Raw genomic sequence first — 18,629 nt, 5'->3', positions numbered from 1 at the left:
TGAAACAACTTGACAAAAATCATATATGGATACCCTTCCGATCACAGAAAGTGATTTATTGCTTAAGCGTTCCATTTGCCCCAATTTACCCTAATAATGTTGTATTTTCATCCATACATTACGTATGGTTTTAAAAGGGCATTTCGTGATCCACAACCTCATCCCCCCACTTTTCTTTAAAAAGTTGAGATTTTTATAGCACTGGAAACCTCTGGCTACATACCGGTAATGTTTATGACTGTACAAAATATTTCTTGCAGATTTTAGCACTATCGTGAAATTTGAATTTCGTTCTGGTGCACCAGAACGAAATTACAACGCATTGTCTATGGAGCAGTGTAATACACATAATCATGCATAACTCGCGAACGCAAAATCGGAATCAACTGAAATTTTGGGAATAGGTTTTTTTTCGTGGATATCTAATGAACTAGAGCGATAACCGCACCATAGCTGAACCATGTGGCTTCGGCAGTATTGCATTTAAATTTCAGCTCAATTGAAGCATTTTGAAAACTTGACATTTGACCCCTTTATTGCCCTTTAATGACCTTGAATGAATTTTAAAATATTTTTTAAATGTTTAGGATGATATCATAGTCATGTATACACTAATAAGTAGGCTATAAAGATATCTCTATCAGATAGACTGTCAAAGTCATGCTTCTAAAATTATCAAGCAATCTTATCCGCAAGTCATTGTAAAAAGAACACTTCATAACAAAGTGATCTTCAACATCTTTACTGTAACTTTTTTTTTCTTTCCGACAGCCATGGTGTTACTGCCTGTGGTTTATTGAGAATACATATAACTTACAAATCCTATCTTCAGGCTTAATATTAAAATGACGACCTTTTTCAATCATTAGCTGATGTGCGCTAATTCTTAATTTACAAAATGAGACACGAGAGGAACGGTTCGTCATCATGACATAATTTTCTAACGAAAAGCTTTTTTTGAAGACAAAATGTCCTAAGAAGTAAGTTTAGCCTGGTACAAGTGATTTATTTAACCCATAAATCACTGAATACATCTTTAATACACTGTGTACAATATCATCAAAGTTAGATAAAGTAATAATATTGGGTTTATCCCATATATCCAACCTATTAATCGTTTTTAAACTATTAAAGATACCAGATGACCATGACAATATATCCTGATTCATGAAGCCTTCCATTTCAATTAATACATCTGTCACAAGGTCATTACTATACCTTTATGGCATTTAACATTTAATTTGAAAATTTCCACCAATATTTAATTATTGATAAACTAATCATATGAATAAGTAAAGGGAAACTACCAAGTTCACCTCTAACAGCATGTAGGCCTAGTAGATTTTTATGCACACCCAAAATATGAGTTATATATATTTTTAGAAGAATTTTAGACCATAAAAAGGGGGATAAAAAATCCACCCTTTTTTAGGGGGATCAAAAATGTTTTATGTCCAAGGTTCCAACCCCCCAAGAATTTATGAACATTCTCTTAGAACTAATTAAGGATTAAGATTTAGCTGGGGTCCTTAATGTACTGGGGGTCATAATTTTTTGGAAAGAAAAATAGGGGGGTCAAAGAATATTTGATGACTAAAATGTGTTAGTGATGACTGATGATGATCGTCCCTGGATAGTGTTGTGTTGACGTCATCTAATTATTTATTCATTTTCACTAAGTTGTGCGTGAATACTGTATCGGTCTAGTTTGTAAACAGAAATCACGAAACAGCTTCTCGAGTTTTCATCAATATCTTTCATTCTTCAGCAGACTTACAGAAGTTGTCAGCAATGGCAGAAAACATTTTTCTCTTTGTGCCAAATCTTATTGGTAAGTAAATGACAGGGCATGCAAAATAGTGTGTGATTTTGAGTGTGAGTTTTGATTTAAAAGTACTGATTTTTGATAAGCTTAAATTTAAAAAATCTATTAAATCTGTAGACTGTGCACTGTAAATCATGATGAAGGCAAAAAACGGTTTGTCTCTGGTCCACAGAAGTGTGCATCAACGTCTGTTTCAGAGATAAACAAAACAATCCAAGCTCCTCCATTTGATGATGTTGATGCGTACATGACTACCTGTGATGAACGCCGCCTGAATATCTGAAAGTGAAAGCAAAGCTACACCCATCGAATGTGTGTCATCAGCCCTCGGATCGGCCCTCGGTGACTGTAGGAACCCATGGATTCGATCCATGTAAAGCAAAGCAAAGGGATTCCCCATGCCCATCCATGATTTTGCTGTTTTCATCTCAGATAACATTTTCTATCTAATAAACTCATCAATACCTTTCTTGGGAAACTCATCAAGACCCCTATTCTTGTCCAAACTAAATCCAAAAAAATATTGGTGTGTTGAAACTTATGACTATATCCAATTCACTCGGTCGGACATCCGGGAACATTGTCCCCTTCGTCCCCTTTGCACAAGCGCTCGCATAGCAACCAGCTCGAGAAAGGGGAACTGCACATGCGCTGCACATGCGTACACTGGTTTTACAAGGCTATTTCCCCTTTGTGACGTCAGCCCGACCAAGATAATACGCCATTAAAAGGGCATTTCGTGATCCACAGCCTCATCCCCCCACTTTTCTAAAAAAAGTTGAGATTTTTATACCACTGGATACCTCTGGTTATGTACCACATATTTCTTGCAGATTAATTTGTTTAGCAAAAATACCGTATATTATAGGGGCAAGGAATCCAATTACTACACTGGAATTTCAGTGACCCAAGACAAGCGGTTTGTTATTTATGATAAGAAATAAGATACCGCTAGGATGTACCTCATTTCCTATCATTATACTGAACCGGTTGTCTTGAGTCACTGAAATTTCAGTGTAGTAATTGGATTCCTAGCCCCAATAATATATATACCAGTGTGTTATTATTTTTTGAGAAAAATGCAAAAATATTCACAAATTTACCACAGGGGTAGTACCCCCTTATACACTACGCAAAAAAAGTTTCTTTATGGTTTGGAAATTTACCCACTATTAAAATCTAGCGACTAATTTTATATGTTTGCTAAATAATCGCATGCGGGTGATTGTCCTGCGCATTTTGACACCTTAATCACTTCTCTACGACACCCCTGAGAAAAGATATGAATGTTTAAGTAACACGAGGTCGAAAAATGAAAATTGCAAGAAGGCCTATTCAAGTTTTCAGCATAAAAGAACACAAAAAACAACAAACATGCAGATAACATTTTTTGTTTAATTGCTGAGCACATTTTAGGCATCATACTGCCGCTTCCAACTTCACTTGAGATTAATCTCTTTCTTTACCAGTCTTTCAATACTTTGTGTGTCCACCGTTGGCTTCCCTTACAGCAGCCACGCGGGCGTCTCATGCTCCTAATGAGGCGTTGAATGTAACCTTGCTCAATCCCGTTCCAATCGTTGATAACGATGCGACGCAATCCCTCTAGAGTTGTATCTGCCTTTATCTTTTTCTTGACTCGTCTCTTGTGCTGATCCCAAAGGTTCTCCAAGGGGTTAAGATCAGGGCTTCTGGAGGGCCACTCAAGTGTCTCAATTCCTTCTGCTTCCAGGAATGCAGCTGTAACCATGACCTGTAACCATGACCTTGAATCCCTTTTCCAAATCCATCTCTCAAAACGTAAATGTCTTAGTAACCACTCACCTTTGTCTTTGATCATTCATCTGCACAATAAGCAAAGGATTATCCAACATGCATCAATTTAAATGCTTTAAATTAAAATTGAAAAGGCAGGAATAATGAAACCGTCTTGGATCAGTGAATCAGCTCTAAAACCATTGAATAGGCTTCTTTGCAATTTTCATTTTCGACCTCGTGTTACTTAAACATTCATATCCTTTCTCAGGAGTGTCGTAGGGCAGTGATTGAGGTGTCAAAATGCGCAGGACAATCTTCCGCATGCGATTATTTATCAAACGTACAAAATTGGTGGCTAGATTTTAATAGTGGGTAAATTTCCTAACCATAAAGAAACTTTTTTTGCGTAGTTTATATGCAATATTATGACTATTATATTTTGTGCAGGTTATGGGCGTATCATTCTAATGATAATGGCATTCTGGTGTATGCAGACGGACTACATTCAAGCTACATTTTACTACCTCCTGAGTGGATTGCTGGATGCATTCGATGGACACGCTGCACGTATGCTCAATCAAGGTATCAATACAATTTTGCTGAACTTTTTAATGTGATTATAAGGATTTTTCTGAAAATCAGTTCACAGGTTGATAATATAACAATTGTTTAAAATACATGATTGCAGGCCTTGAAATAAGTCAGAATTTCTGAGGGGCATTTGGGTCCTTGATCTTAAATGTTTGAGGGCCCTCACAAATGTTTGTGGGCCCAAATTTGGACCATTTGTTTTGAACCCCACAAAAAAGTGAGCAAATTGCCACAAATTTTGCGGGCATTTGGGCCAGCCAGATGTGTCTTTTGTGGGCCCTCACTGATTTGGGGGGGGGGGCCTCCTTATTTCAAGCCCTGATTGCAGGTCAAGCTCACATAGAAATACACTTGAAGTTGATATTGACTGGCTGTGCTCTTTTCCAAGTTTGCATCTTACACATACACTTTAAGGACGGTTGCACAAGTTTAATTGTCAACTAATCAGTACCAAATAGTCGCGACTAGTCGACTATTTGGGGGTCAAAATTTGATTGAAATCTCTTAAGTAAAGTAACTATCATTCCCATAACATGCACAAATCAACATACTTGTGTAAGGTATGTTTATAATATATTTAAGAAAGAATGATGCAGGCAATTAATAGCCACAAGGTATTGAAATATGCAGGCATTACAAACAGTGAATGTAAGTAAGCAAATATTTTGGAAGTCTGAACTCTAATAGTATTGAATAATAATAATAATAATAATATACACTTATAGAGCGCGTTACAAACAAAACAGTTTCTCAATGCGCTTTACAGAAAAATCTAAACTACAAGATATACTACAAATTTAAAAAGCCCAATACAGCAAAACAAGATAAAAACCAAGCAAGATTATTACAACACAGCATAAATGCAAATTTAGAGAACAATGAAATCACAACCACCGCCAGACGTGCTTTCGCAGTGTTGAACGGGGGAAAGGCAAAAAACAACGCAAACAGTCTTCTTTGTAATCAAGCTTCCATTTTGAATTTCAGCCAAATTTATACTGGATGTGAAATAATTAGTCCATGTAAAATTAGCCAAATATATGACCTGCTACAACGTAATGAGTGTAAAGTCGCAAGTTGGTAGTTTCGAGACATCCTGGCTGCTGCCTTGGTGTTCCTTGTTTCACACACACTACATTCAATAGAATGTCTGTATGTCAGTTGTGAATGGGGGACAATGGCTATTCACAAAGGACATACTACTGGCTTGCACAGGTGTGCGGCATACAAAGAACATCAACTCAGCAGTCAGGGTGTCTCAAAACTACCTACTTGCGACTTTACTCTCATTTTGTGGTAGCAGGTCACATATTAGATCATATAATAGTTATCTTAATTTTTAATACTTGAGGACACAATATATAGTCATCATTTACAGTCGACTATCACAAAGTCGATCTTTTCTTCATTTCTGTTTTTATATTACCATTAACACCATGAGAACTACCTGCCAATTGCCCAACAAGAAGTTTTCATTATCAATTGGACCAATCAGCAACATTTAGAATAATTTCACCACACAAAAATATTGGGATGAATTATTTGCAAAGCTCCATTCTGATTGGTGATTAAAGTGAAGATATTATGTAATTGACCAATCAGAGGCAATGTTAGATCGGCAGGTAGTGCTCAGGGGGTTAATTATTTTCCTTACTATCTTTTGTGACTTTTCAGGTACCAAATTTGGTGCAATGTTGGATCAGCTGACTGACCGTGCTGGTACCCTGGGATTACTCATCATGTTAGGTACACTGTATCCAAGCTATGTCTTCTGGTTCCAGATATCTGCTTGTCTTGATATTGTTAGCCACTGGCTGCATTTGCATAGGTAAAAACTATCACTATTTTCTAGTTCTTGTTGCTTCAGATAATCAGTGCAGTGTGGTCTTTGAACCCCCCCCCCCCCCACACACACACACACAAATAAAGAAAATGTCAAAAACCCCACTCCACCAAATAGTGTTCATTTCATTTCATTCGGCTGCAATGCATGCAACTACAAAGTTTCTCCATTTCCTACGATTTGAAACCAAAGTGGTAATGGCATCTGGCAGTAAAAAGTTGTCAAAGTCCCCCAACAGTTTTTGCACATAAGACAAGTAGGATGTTCTTTGCCTTCCAGGTCTTCTTTTACCATGTAAATATTACCTTTATTTGGGGCAAAAATAGTGTACAATTGAAAAAAAATCACACTTCCCTGGCAAAATCGCAGTAACACAGGACAAAAATGAGGCTCACCAGGAATTATATTGTCTTTGCTCCCTCACTCACCAGACACTGATATGCCACCCTCCCCCAATAAAAATACAAAGACCACAATACTTCAGTGTATTCTTTAGGCTCAAATGTATATACATGTGTATGCATCATGTCTATAAAAACAAATTTTGGTAAAATTGAGAAAAAATCAAATATCCACATCTAAGTACTATCAAATAAAGAAGAAATTTAGTTTAATTTTCTTATTATCATTTGCACTGTTACATTTATGCTTTTACTTCAGTTCTGCAACGTCGGGTAAATCCAGTCATAAGTCCATTGATTTGTCAGGCAACCCTGTACTACATCTCTACTATACTAACAGGGTAAGTATGTCACAGCGTAAGAATGTAGCCAATCACAGCACAGCTCTAATAGCCAATCAGGTAAATCCAGCCATAAGTCCATTGATTTGTCAGGCAACCCTGTACTACATCTCTACTATACTAACAGGGTAAGTATGTCACAGCGTAAGAATGTAGCCAATCACAGCACAGCTCTAATAGCCAATCAGGTAAATCCAGTCATAAGTCCATTGATTTGTCAGGCAATCCTGTACTGCATCTCTACTATACTAACAGGGTAAGTATGTCACAGCGTAAGAATGTAGCCAATCACAGCACAGCTCTAATAGCCAATCAGGTAAATCCAGCCATAAGTCCATTGATTTGTCAGGCAATCCTGTACTACATCTCTACTATACTAACAGGGTAAGTATGTCACAGCGGAAGAATGTAGCCAATCACAGCACAGCTCTAATAGCCAATGAGGTAAATCAAGGATTCTCGAGTACTAATATACTATAGGATAAGCCACTCGTTTGCGCAAATGAAGTCAGTCATTCAGCCTATGCGCTATAATGCATGTGATGGCATATGATAGTACCCCTGTACGTGTAGGAATGTATTGCCTGTGGAAGAGATGATGCAATGTTTACGTCAACGTTTCCAAAAAAATTAAATGGCGAAAAACGGCGAACATTTGGTCGAATCTTTCTATTACTATCATATCGTGAATAACCAAATAGCTGAGGAGTTAGCTCAATATGCTAGGAAAATATTATAACCGAATACCCCATGACGAGACTGGCTAAATAAGCTGTATTTTTGCTGGAAAGGGTCCGAAAAATTGGCAGTCGATGTTCGCCATCTTGGATAAATTTGGTGTACTGAAAATGCCCAGCAACTGTCAATCAAATACGAACTTGTCAATTGAATATAGGATAAGTCTGTTCCACCGTGGCAGAAATACGCTGCGTTGTTGTGCGAACTGCGTCTTGTAAATTTTAGGCTAAGGTGCCTGAGCGTTACCAGGACGTTACTAGGTGTACTGAAAAAGCCTAGCAACCGTCACTCAAACTGCCGATGTGTCCATTAAACTGCCGTAAAGTGACTTCACTTTTTATACAGGGATTGAATACGAGTGTCACAGCCCTGGGTAAATCCAGTCATAAGTCCATTGATTTGTCAGGCAATCCTGTACTGCATCTCTACTATACTAACAGGGTAAGTACTTGCAGCGTAAGAATGTAGCCAATCACAGCACAGCTCTAATAGCCAATCAGGTAAATCCAGCCATAAGTCCATTGATTTGTCAGGCAACCCTGTACTTCATCTCTACTATACTAACAGGGTAAGTATGTCACAGCGGAAGAATGTAGCCAATCACAGCACAGCTCTAATGGCCAATCAGAAAGGAGCAGCATTTTAATTGATTTTTGAAATCAGGTTTTCCACATAGTCATAACCCAGTGAAATTTACGCATGGAATGTGTTTTATTTAAAGGCAGTATGAACAAAAAGTTAGGCAGTTACCATCCTGGAAGTTTTACTTGGTTGTTTGGTTGATGGGCCTCGTTACCATCCTGGAAGTTTTACTTGGTTGTTTGGTTGATGGGCTTCGTTACCATCCTGGAAGTTTTACTTGGTTGTTTGGTTGATGGGCCTCGTTACCATCCTGGAAGTTTTACTTGGTTGTTTGGTTGATGGGCTTCGTTACCATCCTGGAAGTTTTACTTGGTTGTTTGGTTGATGGGCCTCGTTACCATCCTGGAAGTTTTACTTGGTTGTTTGGTTGATGGGCCTCGTTACCATCCTGGAAGTTTTACTTGGTTGTTTGGTTGATGGGCCTCGTTACCATCCTGGAAGTTTTACTTGGTTGTTTGGTTGATGGGCCTCGTTACCATCCTGGAAGTTTTACTTGGTTGTTTGGTTGATGGGCCTCGTTACCATCCTGGAAGTTTTACTTGGTTGTTTGGTTGATGGGCCTCGTTACCATCCTGGAAGTTTTACTTGGTTGTTTGGTTGATGGGCTTCGTTACCATCCTGGAAGTTTTACTTGGTTGTTTGGTTGATGGGCCTCGTTACCATCCTGGAAGTTTTACTTGGTTGTTTGGTTGATGGGCTTCGTTACCATCCTGGAAGTTTTACTTGGTTGTTTGGTTGATGGGCCTCGTTACCATCCTGGAAGTTTTACTTGGTTGTTTGGTTGATGGGCCTCGTTACCATCCTGGAAGTTTTACTTGGTTGTTTGGTTGATGGGCCTCGTTACCATCCTGGAAGTTTTACTTGGTTGTTTGGTTGATGGGCTTCGTTACCATCCTGGAAGTTTTACTTGGTTGTTTGGTTGATGGGCCTCGTTACCATCCTGGAAGTTTTACTTGGTTGTTTGGTTGATGGGCCTCGTTACCATCCTGGAAGTTTTACTTGGTTGTTTGGTTGATGGGCTTCGTTACCATCCTGGAAGTTTTACTTGGTTGTTTGGTTGATGGGCCTCGTTACCATCCTGGAAGTTTTACTTGGTTGTTTGGTTGATGGGCTTCGTTACCATCCTGGAAGTTTTACTTGGTTGTTTGGTTGATGGGCTTCGTTACCATCCTGGAAGTTTTACTTGGTTGTTTGGTTGATGGGCCTCAATCAATATAAGGTGAAACTCCTTTAAAGCAAAACTTACATCAAAGTATACTCATTTAATGACAACTAAGTATACAATATATACTTGTAATTATATAAAAAACAGATAAGTAAACCGTATTATTCAGCTATTCAGTTGAAATCCATACACCCCCTCTGGAGGACATGACCTTATTCACCTTAACCTCCCACACAGGGGGTGTAAATATCAAATGGAGTCACCCATTCAGGTAACTCCGTTTGAAATTCACACTCCCTGTGTGAGAGATTAAGGTCATGTCTTCCATAGAGTGTGTATGGATTTCAACTGGAATAGCCCATTTAACTGACAATGACATATTGAAAAATGGGAAACATTGATTGTGTTGTAAGTTCTATTGTCAGGTCAAAGATTTGTGTCACAAGCGACAGCCTCATCCCCCTCAAAAAAACTGAGATTTTGATACCAAAAGAAGTCTCATATTTTTCTTATTTCACCAGTAAATTTTTTACAACCAAAATATCTTCCATGTGGCAGTATGTGCTATCATCGTATGGGGCATACTTGTTTTTTGTTTCTCAGATCGAAACCACTGAAGCAAGAAAATACAATCTGAGAAAAAAAGGTCTCCCACTTTAAAGTGGATGGAAAATCTCTACTATATACCTACCTAGCCCGAGGTACTGACACCTCCGTCACAACAATTTCCACTGTCCTTCTCCTTACGAAGGTCTGAGGCTCCTAGGCATATCTGGTCCAGGGTACACAGTATCCAATTTTTTAAAACAAAATATCACTTCTTACAATTCCTCACATGAAGATAAGACTTAAACAAAACATATTCGATGCATGTGTGAAAAATTTGGGTACATTTGAAGGTGTAAAAATGACCAAATTTGTGACCCTATCGAGTGTCACCATAACAAAAATTTAATCGCATAGAGATAAACACGGTCATGATGGTGGCGAGGAAATGCCGATTTAATGAAGAAAAGAGATGCAGGAAGTCTTCATAGTATTATTTTTAAAGCAATATTACGGAAGTCATGGCCCTAATGGTGAGGAAGGAACAACTTAGGGCCATGATGTGTCGGGCTACTACCTACCCTAATCTGTTTCATGTTTTCTGTTTCAGCAATTTTTGTTTTTCATGTGTTCCGGTAATGAACTCTTTTACGCCATGGTCTACCTTCTCTACTTCACTGAAGGACCTTCTCGTAAGTCACATATTTTCATTTATAAAAAGCAAGACCATGGAAAAATACTTGTTTGGTTTGGGTTCCCCAACCGACGGTAGCTCGGATCCGGCAACCCAAAATATTTTGAGGATAAGGGAATTAGGTTAAAGAAAAAAAGTTGGTAGAGATTCTATTTAATAGTGTAGATATTCCAAAAAGCTACAACTTTTCACATCCTTGTGCATATAATACTGCTATTTTGTAGCAAAATCAACCTCCGAAATCATTTTCTGGTTGCCATTTTACCCAGAAATAACTTCTTAAGGGTAGATGCGGTATTGTTGGTCGAAGCAGCCAAAAAAATCTATTTTTTTTGTCTAAATCAATATATTATTGAAAAATAACACTTTGATGTTTTGCAAAAGTTCATTCTACAAATCATATACTTTGAAAACTTGCTTAATTTATTGTTGTTAATGAGTTATATACATTTTACAAAAGTGTTGTTGTTTCAGCCCTCATTACAACATAACTCAAGAACCACAGGACCTACAAAAGTATTTCTGTGATATTTGAATTCTTCTACACGCTCGCAAGGAAATGAGTAATGCAATTTTTGCCAAAGCTCACTACCATTTGCAAGATGTTGTGAACTACCAAATCGCAACACTTTAAAATAGTGTATTCCCTTAATAGTTTAATAATACCACAATTTCATAAATTGATGGTATAACATTCATACAGGAGTACCTGACAGGTATCTGTGCAAAATATTTAGGCCCATTTTGAATGTAAGTGTCCTACAAAATTTATTTTGATTGTTCCGAGACTGCATCGGGTGAAATTGCACCACATCTTCAAAATGGGGTGCACCCCAAGGTAAAAAAAAATTAACTCAAACACTGAAAGTGCACCTAACCTTCTCAATTGTAATTCTAAATGACAATATCCTCTCAAATCACTAATCGCATTAAATAGAACATTAAAAAAATTCTATAAAAATCAGTACCGCAAAAGACAGTGACCGCAAAAGACGGTGACCTCGAAAGATGGGTGACCGCTAGTTAGACTAAATTCCCCAATGCTTGATACTCACACTAAGAGTCACAAAATGGCTGCTTGTAATTGTACACTGGGTATGTATGTCCACTACATGCTGTACAATGAAAAGAGACTATAAAGCTCTATAGGCTCTGTTGAATATACTAATCCATTGGTTTGGAATTGTCTACCCATCTGAGAGTCACATTACCTTTCACTATTTGTACCACATAAAACTGCCTTGTTTGAATACCACACACCAACATCGCCTGGCTAATAATTACTTTGTCAGCAGAGATACTAAAATAAATACCCGGGATCAATACACATGAATTTGCTATGCACGAGTTTGATATGAGAAGAAAATCTTTGGATACCGGGGTAGAAAATGATGAATATCTCCCGTAAATGATTTCGTATAAAGAAACCAGATGTGGTTCCTTGCACTTGAATATATATTTTGAACAGATATGATAGTTGTTACCTTGCGTCTTGAGAAAGTAGCGCGCGTCTTGAGTCAAAAACTGACAATAATTCTGATTTATATGTGCCGAATTATATAGCGCAGTGTATAGGCCAATCGTGGAGGTATGTCTAAAACCATATGACCTATTGCGTACCATGGACGACTCACACACAGCGAGGTCAGTAACCGAGCTATTCTGGGCTATTTAGTCAGATGTCCTTCAGCCCATTATGCGACTCAAACCTATTCAACAGGTCGATACAAAATGGCCATGCGTGGCGGTGGATTCAACCTACCATGGCGATTTCTGCCATGAAGATATCGGGGCGATGACACTGTGTACCAGCACATCATCTCAAATTTTGACAGTAAAATAATTCATTTATCCCTGTTTTGTTTTTTGTTTTTGATTATTACAGTATATTTCATTGGGCTTTTCCGTTTGATAGTCTATCTTACGGCACCAATCTCTCTTGTGAAGTCGGGTATAAGTCTAATACATCTCATTACTGCATCTATGGATATGGGTGCTGTAGATGTGGCAGAAAGAGAGAAGGCTGCAGCAGAGGCAAAGAAGGAATGAAACAGAGGCAATAAATATACATCTGTGGAAGAGTTAGTTCTGTAATATTGTATCACATATGTACATCTGCAACACTGCAGAGTCTTGTGGAAGAGTTAGTTTTGTAATATCTTGCTGTATAGCCAAACACAGTTAGCCCAACACAGTATTTTTTCGTATAATGTATGTATGTGGGTGAAGTAGCTATTACCACACAGCATTTCCCAATTAGCTGCATACTAAATAGAGCATGTGTTAAGAAACGGTATATCAATAATGATATCATAATTGCTGATATAGTTATCAGTGATTGCAAATTATTTTTTGGTCTTCTGGTTTCTGTGATAAAGGTTTTCTAGTTAACCCCATGAGAACTACCTGCCAATTGGCCAAAAAGAAGTTTCCATTATCAATCGGACCAATCAGCAACATTGTAAGAATAATTTCACCACACAAAAAATTGGGGTGAATTATTTGCAAAGCTCCTTTCTGATTGGTGATTAAAGTGAAGATATCATGTAATTGACCAATCAGAGGTAATGTTCGATCGGCAGGTAGTGCTCAGGGGGTTAAAGAGAGATTGATAAGATGCAAAATGTCTTATTGAAAACTTGCACAAACTTACGATTTTAATCTCGGAACAAATTTTCCCTATGTGCACAAATTGGCTCCTTGACATATGGTGGAAGTGTGTGAGTTTGTTGCTAAGATACAGAGGTAGGCAAGTTCATGAAGCACAACATTTATCTTGTTGTGTTCATTCAGTCAAACAGTTGACCTTTATGAATATGCTGTACAGAAGAGAGGAGATCATTGTAATTATTTTGTTCTGTATATTTTATAATTATATTTTAGAAGCAGGTCTTCTGGTCAAAGTTTTTTAAAGTTGAAATAACCTTTAAAAAGTGTTTCACTTTCTTCTCTTATTCATTTGGGCTTATTCATTCCATTTACACACTCACTGTCTTAAAGCTTCAGGGTCCAATAAAGTCTAGATTTGGTGTCAAGACCTGAGTGAATGTAGTCAGTCATTCTGTGTATGGTGCAAATCTTAAGTCATATTTCAAAGGTTATTCAGTGTCAAAATGTTAGCACTTCTGCACCACACATTGTATTTGTAACATTGTTTCATTGTTAAGAGACAAGAGGTGGAGACATAAGCAAATTACTGTCCATCAACTTGGTTTTTGCATGTTTGACACGTTGAGATCATTTTAGCAGTGTCAGCTGAGTTGACAACTTCAGATTTATAAGTGCTAACAACAATTAACTGCCAATTTGAAGAATACGAGCATTGAAAATGAAATTAATCCTTAGCATTCACTTTATATTGTCTAATTGGAATACCCATAAATAAATATGATAAATATTGTAACAATTGTATATGTATATGGTAAAGAAATTGGAATATATGGAAGTAATTGATAAACATTGTAATAAATGTATCTGAAAATTATAATGGTAAAAAAATTGAGACCAAAATAATGTCTTAATTTGTTGTTGTAAGTGGTATATCTATAGATATAGCATTTTATAATGTAGGCCTACATTAACAGTACAGATCTGATTGTTTTGTCAAAAACAGTATTTTGGGATTACGAACTTGTGGAATAATGAACATACAGGGTATGCATGAATCTAAAAAGATTCTCACATATTTTCTTAGCCTACACACTAAGTCAATGGGGGAGAATATAAAGATTCTCGTAAAATGCTGCTGCCAGAATCCAGGTAGATTCACACAAAATTCTACCTTGTAATGATCCTTCTGATTTACAAGATAAAAATAGAAATTCTCAATTGATTTGAAACCTAATAAAATTTAGTGTAAAGTGCCTTTTGTTTATAGTTTATACCCCTACAGTGCCCTGCATACTTTTTATCACTTTACTTCAAACAGGATTCGAACTAGTGTACCCAGCCATAATACAGGCTATTCAATAAACTGTTGGGATCAACCTATGGTGTCATTTTGTATTTTCTGTGGAATAAACTGGTGTGTATGTTGGCGATATTGGTATGATTCTATTGCACAGAGTTGAACATAATTATGATTGGGGTGAAATACATTACATGCAGGGCTTCTCTGTAGAAAGATTGTAACACCTAAAATATGTACCGCCTGTTGTGTGATGTGGGTTGTGTAGCCTTACCACTATATATTTGAAAAATCTATGTGCAATATTAAAACTATAAGTTAGTCTTTATTTATGATTTATGACTCAAACACTTGTTATGATGTAAATAGATCTGGTTGGCGATAAACATGAAATGATACCGAAATGCTTGAACCATGATGCATACTGTCATATATATCACATAATGGATTATTCCATTTAAAATCCACACTCCCCCTGTGGAAGATTTTGGGAATCTCTTAAGGGCTGGGGTATGAGCGTTTGGACAGTATTTATTTTGGGACATTAGAGCACATCAGACATATCGATTGCATTCTGAATACGAAGAATGTCATTCTGATATCAAATAATTTTGAATTTTTGAAATTAGCAATTTAATACATACACTTGATGGCAAATCATTAAAATTGATATTTTTGATATTTAACAGTACTTGAAGTAAACTTTATAAATCTGATGATTTATACTTAAAGTGTATGTAGGTGGGATAAAAGCGGACGATCAATTGAAAATTTTGACCTTTTCGATTGAAGATATGGATTTTTTTCCCAAAACACCAAACAAAAATAAGGTCTTTTGGGAAAAATCCATATCTTCAATATGAAAGGTCAAAATTTTCAATTGACCGTCCGGCTTTTTTCTCCTGCTACATACACTTTAAGAATATATCATTAGATTTATATAATTTACTTCGAGGACTGTTATATATCAAAATTTGAAAAATATCAACTTTTATAATTTGTCATAAAATTTGTATTATATTGTGATTTTCAAAAATGAAAATTATTTGATATCAGAAAGACATGCTTCGATTCAGAATGCAATCGATAGGTCTGAGGTGCTCTCATGTCCCACAAAAATACTGTAGAAACACAACAAACGCTCATTTTAGATCCCTTAAACAGGGAGTGTGAATTTCAAATGGAATTAACACATTAGGCAGCTCCATTTGAAACTCACCCTCCCTCTGTGGAAGATTCAGGTTGAATCTTTCTCAGGTGTATGAAATTCTAATGGAGCTGACTAATGTGTTCATTCTATTTGAAATTCATACTCCCTCTGTGGAAGATATTTCCAAAATCTTCCACAGGGGTAATGTGGATTTTAAATGGAATAGCCCAATGATTGGTGCTGCTAAGTTGTATTGCAGGATATTTATAGGTTAATGAATGCGTATTACTTGTTGGGAGGGAAATTAGACAAAAATAATGCATGCGCGCCGATGTTGATGCGTCTAATGTAAAGCCAAGAATTCTCCAGCGTTAGGAAAATTCCATAAAAATCATGAATTGAGGTAAAGCGGAAAATGCATTTCTGAGAAAAAAATTTAAAAAATAAGCAAAAATGACCTAAAAAAAGAATAAAATACATTTGAAAAGAAATAAATAAAATACTAAATGAAATGGGTCTTCAAAATTCATCAAAATAAAGTAAAATCCGTCATAGATTTACCGTACAACGCCTGTCCTACTTCCCATTGCAGCCATGATACCCAATCTAATCACTCATCCCAACTTTGCAACATTGCAATGATCGTCACATTGGCCGGGCTGCAAACATACTGCAATGCGTCATTTTAGATTCTTGTGAAATTTTATTATGTCAGAAATATGCTAAAATTACAAAGCGGAGAAAAGCGGAATTTAGCATTTGTAAAGCAGAAAATTCTTGGCTTTAGTCTAATGCATGAGCCCCGAAGGGGGGAGTGCATTAGACGCATCAACATCAGCGCAAGTGCATTATTTTGTTTATTTCTTGAGCAACAAGTAATACGCGTTCATTACCCATTTCATACATGAGAAGAAAAAACACATGATTTTTGCTGTTTTTATAACAAAATTATCACTTAAAATATTGGAAATAGAACCAAATATAAATGCATCAACCCGCCCCAAAAATGAACCAAGCCTACGCGACGTGAATGCGTACAAAAGCACTGCGCGTAGTACGCGGAGTGCACATTATACACAATCAATGCATGGTTTGGATTTTTCTAACACTTGCTCTGATTGGTTCTCGCTATCTAAGAGTGTATGAAGGATCATTGTTATGAATAGCATTCATGGGTAAAAGTAAACCCAGGTCTATACTTTGTCTTACCTCCAGTTTAGTAGTAATATCAGTGCTTTGCTGTTGCACTGCAAGCATGTCAATATGCAACTCTTGTATGCACTGTGTATAATGAGCTCTGCTGGGTTGGGTTAGTGTGCAATTGAATATTGTGACCAATAAAATACACATATCTGCAAATATAAGTACCTGCAAGCCTTGAAATAAGCGGACTGGAACCAGGAGCAATTTGTTTTTTAACATTGCTCCTGGTTCACTGTGATTTATCAAAACCCAGGAGCATTTTCTGAAAAAACAGGAGCAATTTTCAAATAATAAATCCTTTTCTGCATACAATACAGCATGTACCAGCAATACTGCATCAAGTACAAAACTGGAATAAAGAGTGATTTGTTTTAAAAAGTTGCTCTTGGTTCATGTGAATTTTACAAGGTCCAGGAGCAATTGGTGGCTTTTTGCTCCTCGCACCTGTATATTTCAAGGCTTGAGTACCTGCATGTTTGGGTACACATTTAGAATATAATCAAGATACTGGGCCAGTAACATTTGTAATCTATTGCGCTGGTTGCTGTTTGAATTCCTGGCCTATAACTGACTGGCTGTGTATCCAAGCATTTTGTTTAAATCAGTGTTTATAACTGCCAATAATACAGAAAGTTCCAAGTTTATGTCATCTTCAATGAGCATACAGGAACAGTCATCAAGAAAGTTATATGTTCCTTACTTACAGGGTAGTGCTGAACAACAGTTTACATGTTCTAGTTAAATTAAATTTTAATATCTCGGATATTGTTGTTAATAACTTACCAAAATTTATGAGTATGGTCACGGTTGTGGGCAGTGGAGCCCACTAAAGCATTTTCCACCCTGATGTGGCAGTGACGTCAGCGTGCATTTCATTGGGCGCAGCTACAAATTGCTTGTGTTCGCTCAAAGCGCTGGAGTACACACACACACACGTAAAGACGTTGCATAGATATGAGCGCGAAACAGCTGCCTCAACGCTTTGACGTCACTGCCACATCATGGTGGTAAATGCTTTAGTCACTTTTGGAGCCCATTGCTGAAGGTTATTTCCCTATTGGAGCCCACCACTCAATCTCAAAGAACATTGTGTATTTTACTGAATTTATCCAATATTAGTAAATTCTTGCTAAAAATATGTTTCTGTACTCTGATAGCTGCAACCCTGAGTATGGTGGTTCTTGTGTTCATTGAAGGTGACAAGTGATTTTGCACAGTCTTTCTAAATGTGTAAATAGATATGTTGTGGTTTGCTCATACTGATGTTTCTCAGATAACTACAAACCATCCCTTTGTATTATACTGATTTCAGTATAATACTTCACAGGTACTTCACAGTTTATATCGAGGGATTAGTGCCACAAGGTCCTATCTGCAAATCAGGCATTTTGAGATGGGAGCAATTTTTTTATTTTGTGCAGACCCCCTGCATGGGTTTAGCATCATAGCATATGCACAATTAAGTGGCAAAATATGCAGATAGGACCTTGTGGCAGTGTACAAATGGCCACATTTTTTCAATTTATGTGAAAGGACTCCAATTTTGATGCCCAAGTAGCACTCCAGATAGGCCCTTGTGGCCAAAATGTATAAATGTTCCCAGTATGCCCAGGATTATTTTGGTACCAAAATCTCTATTTTGCCAAAAATGCAGATAAGACCTTGTGGCTCTAAGCCCTCGATATGGACATCAGGCTATTCCAGTTGAAATCCGTACACCTCTTATGGAAGACGTAACCTTAATCTCCTACACAGGGAGTGTGAATTTCAAATGTGGTTACCTGAATGGATGACTCCATTTGAAGTTCACACTCCCTGTGTAGGA

The 18,629-nt window shown here is 37.1% G+C and overlaps 1 protein-coding gene across 2 annotated transcripts; it reads left to right on the top strand.

Moving 5' to 3' along the window:
• Positions 1 to 1,677: 1,677 nt before the first annotated feature.
• Positions 1,678 to 14,989, top strand: LOC140165114 (CDP-diacylglycerol--inositol 3-phosphatidyltransferase-like). 2 transcript variants are annotated; one of them, XM_072188546.1, is made up of 6 exons: positions 1,678 to 1,831; positions 4,031 to 4,165; positions 5,849 to 6,002; positions 6,678 to 6,759; positions 10,461 to 10,542; positions 12,430 to 14,989. In XM_072188546.1, exons 1-6 carry the CDS (start codon positions 1,792 to 1,794, stop codon positions 12,591 to 12,593), a joined length of 657 nt encoding a protein of 218 aa, XP_072044647.1. In that variant the 5' UTR covers positions 1,678 to 1,791; the 3' UTR covers positions 12,594 to 14,989. The 2 variants fall into 2 exon arrangements, with proteins under 2 accessions (XP_072044647.1, XP_072044646.1); XM_072188545.1 differs by having other exon boundaries at positions 6,678 to 6,887; positions 12,430 to 12,593.
• Positions 14,990 to 18,629: the final 3,640 nt, after the last annotated feature.

Source organism: Amphiura filiformis, chromosome 11 (genome assembly GCF_039555335.1).
Source record: "Amphiura filiformis chromosome 11, Afil_fr2py, whole genome shotgun sequence".
Lineage (NCBI taxonomy): Eukaryota > Metazoa > Echinodermata > Ophiuroidea > Amphilepidida > Amphiuridae > Amphiura > Amphiura filiformis.
Note: the sequence above shows the minus strand (reverse complement) of the source record. Positions and strands in the feature narration are given on the sequence as shown.

Excerpts from the sequence above, each read along its gene's own strand:
- LOC140165114 (XM_072188546.1), top strand. The coding sequence starts at position 1,792 with ATGGCAGAAAACATTTTTCTCTTTGTGCCAAATCTTATTG. Across the intron at positions 6,003-6,677 it reads CACTGGCTGCATTTGCATAG|TTCTGCAACGTCGGGTAAAT; the intron begins GTAAAAACTATC and ends CTTTTACTTCAG. Across the intron at positions 6,760-10,460 it reads ATCTCTACTATACTAACAGG|CAATTTTTGTTTTTCATGTG; the intron begins GTAAGTATGTCA and ends TTTCTGTTTCAG.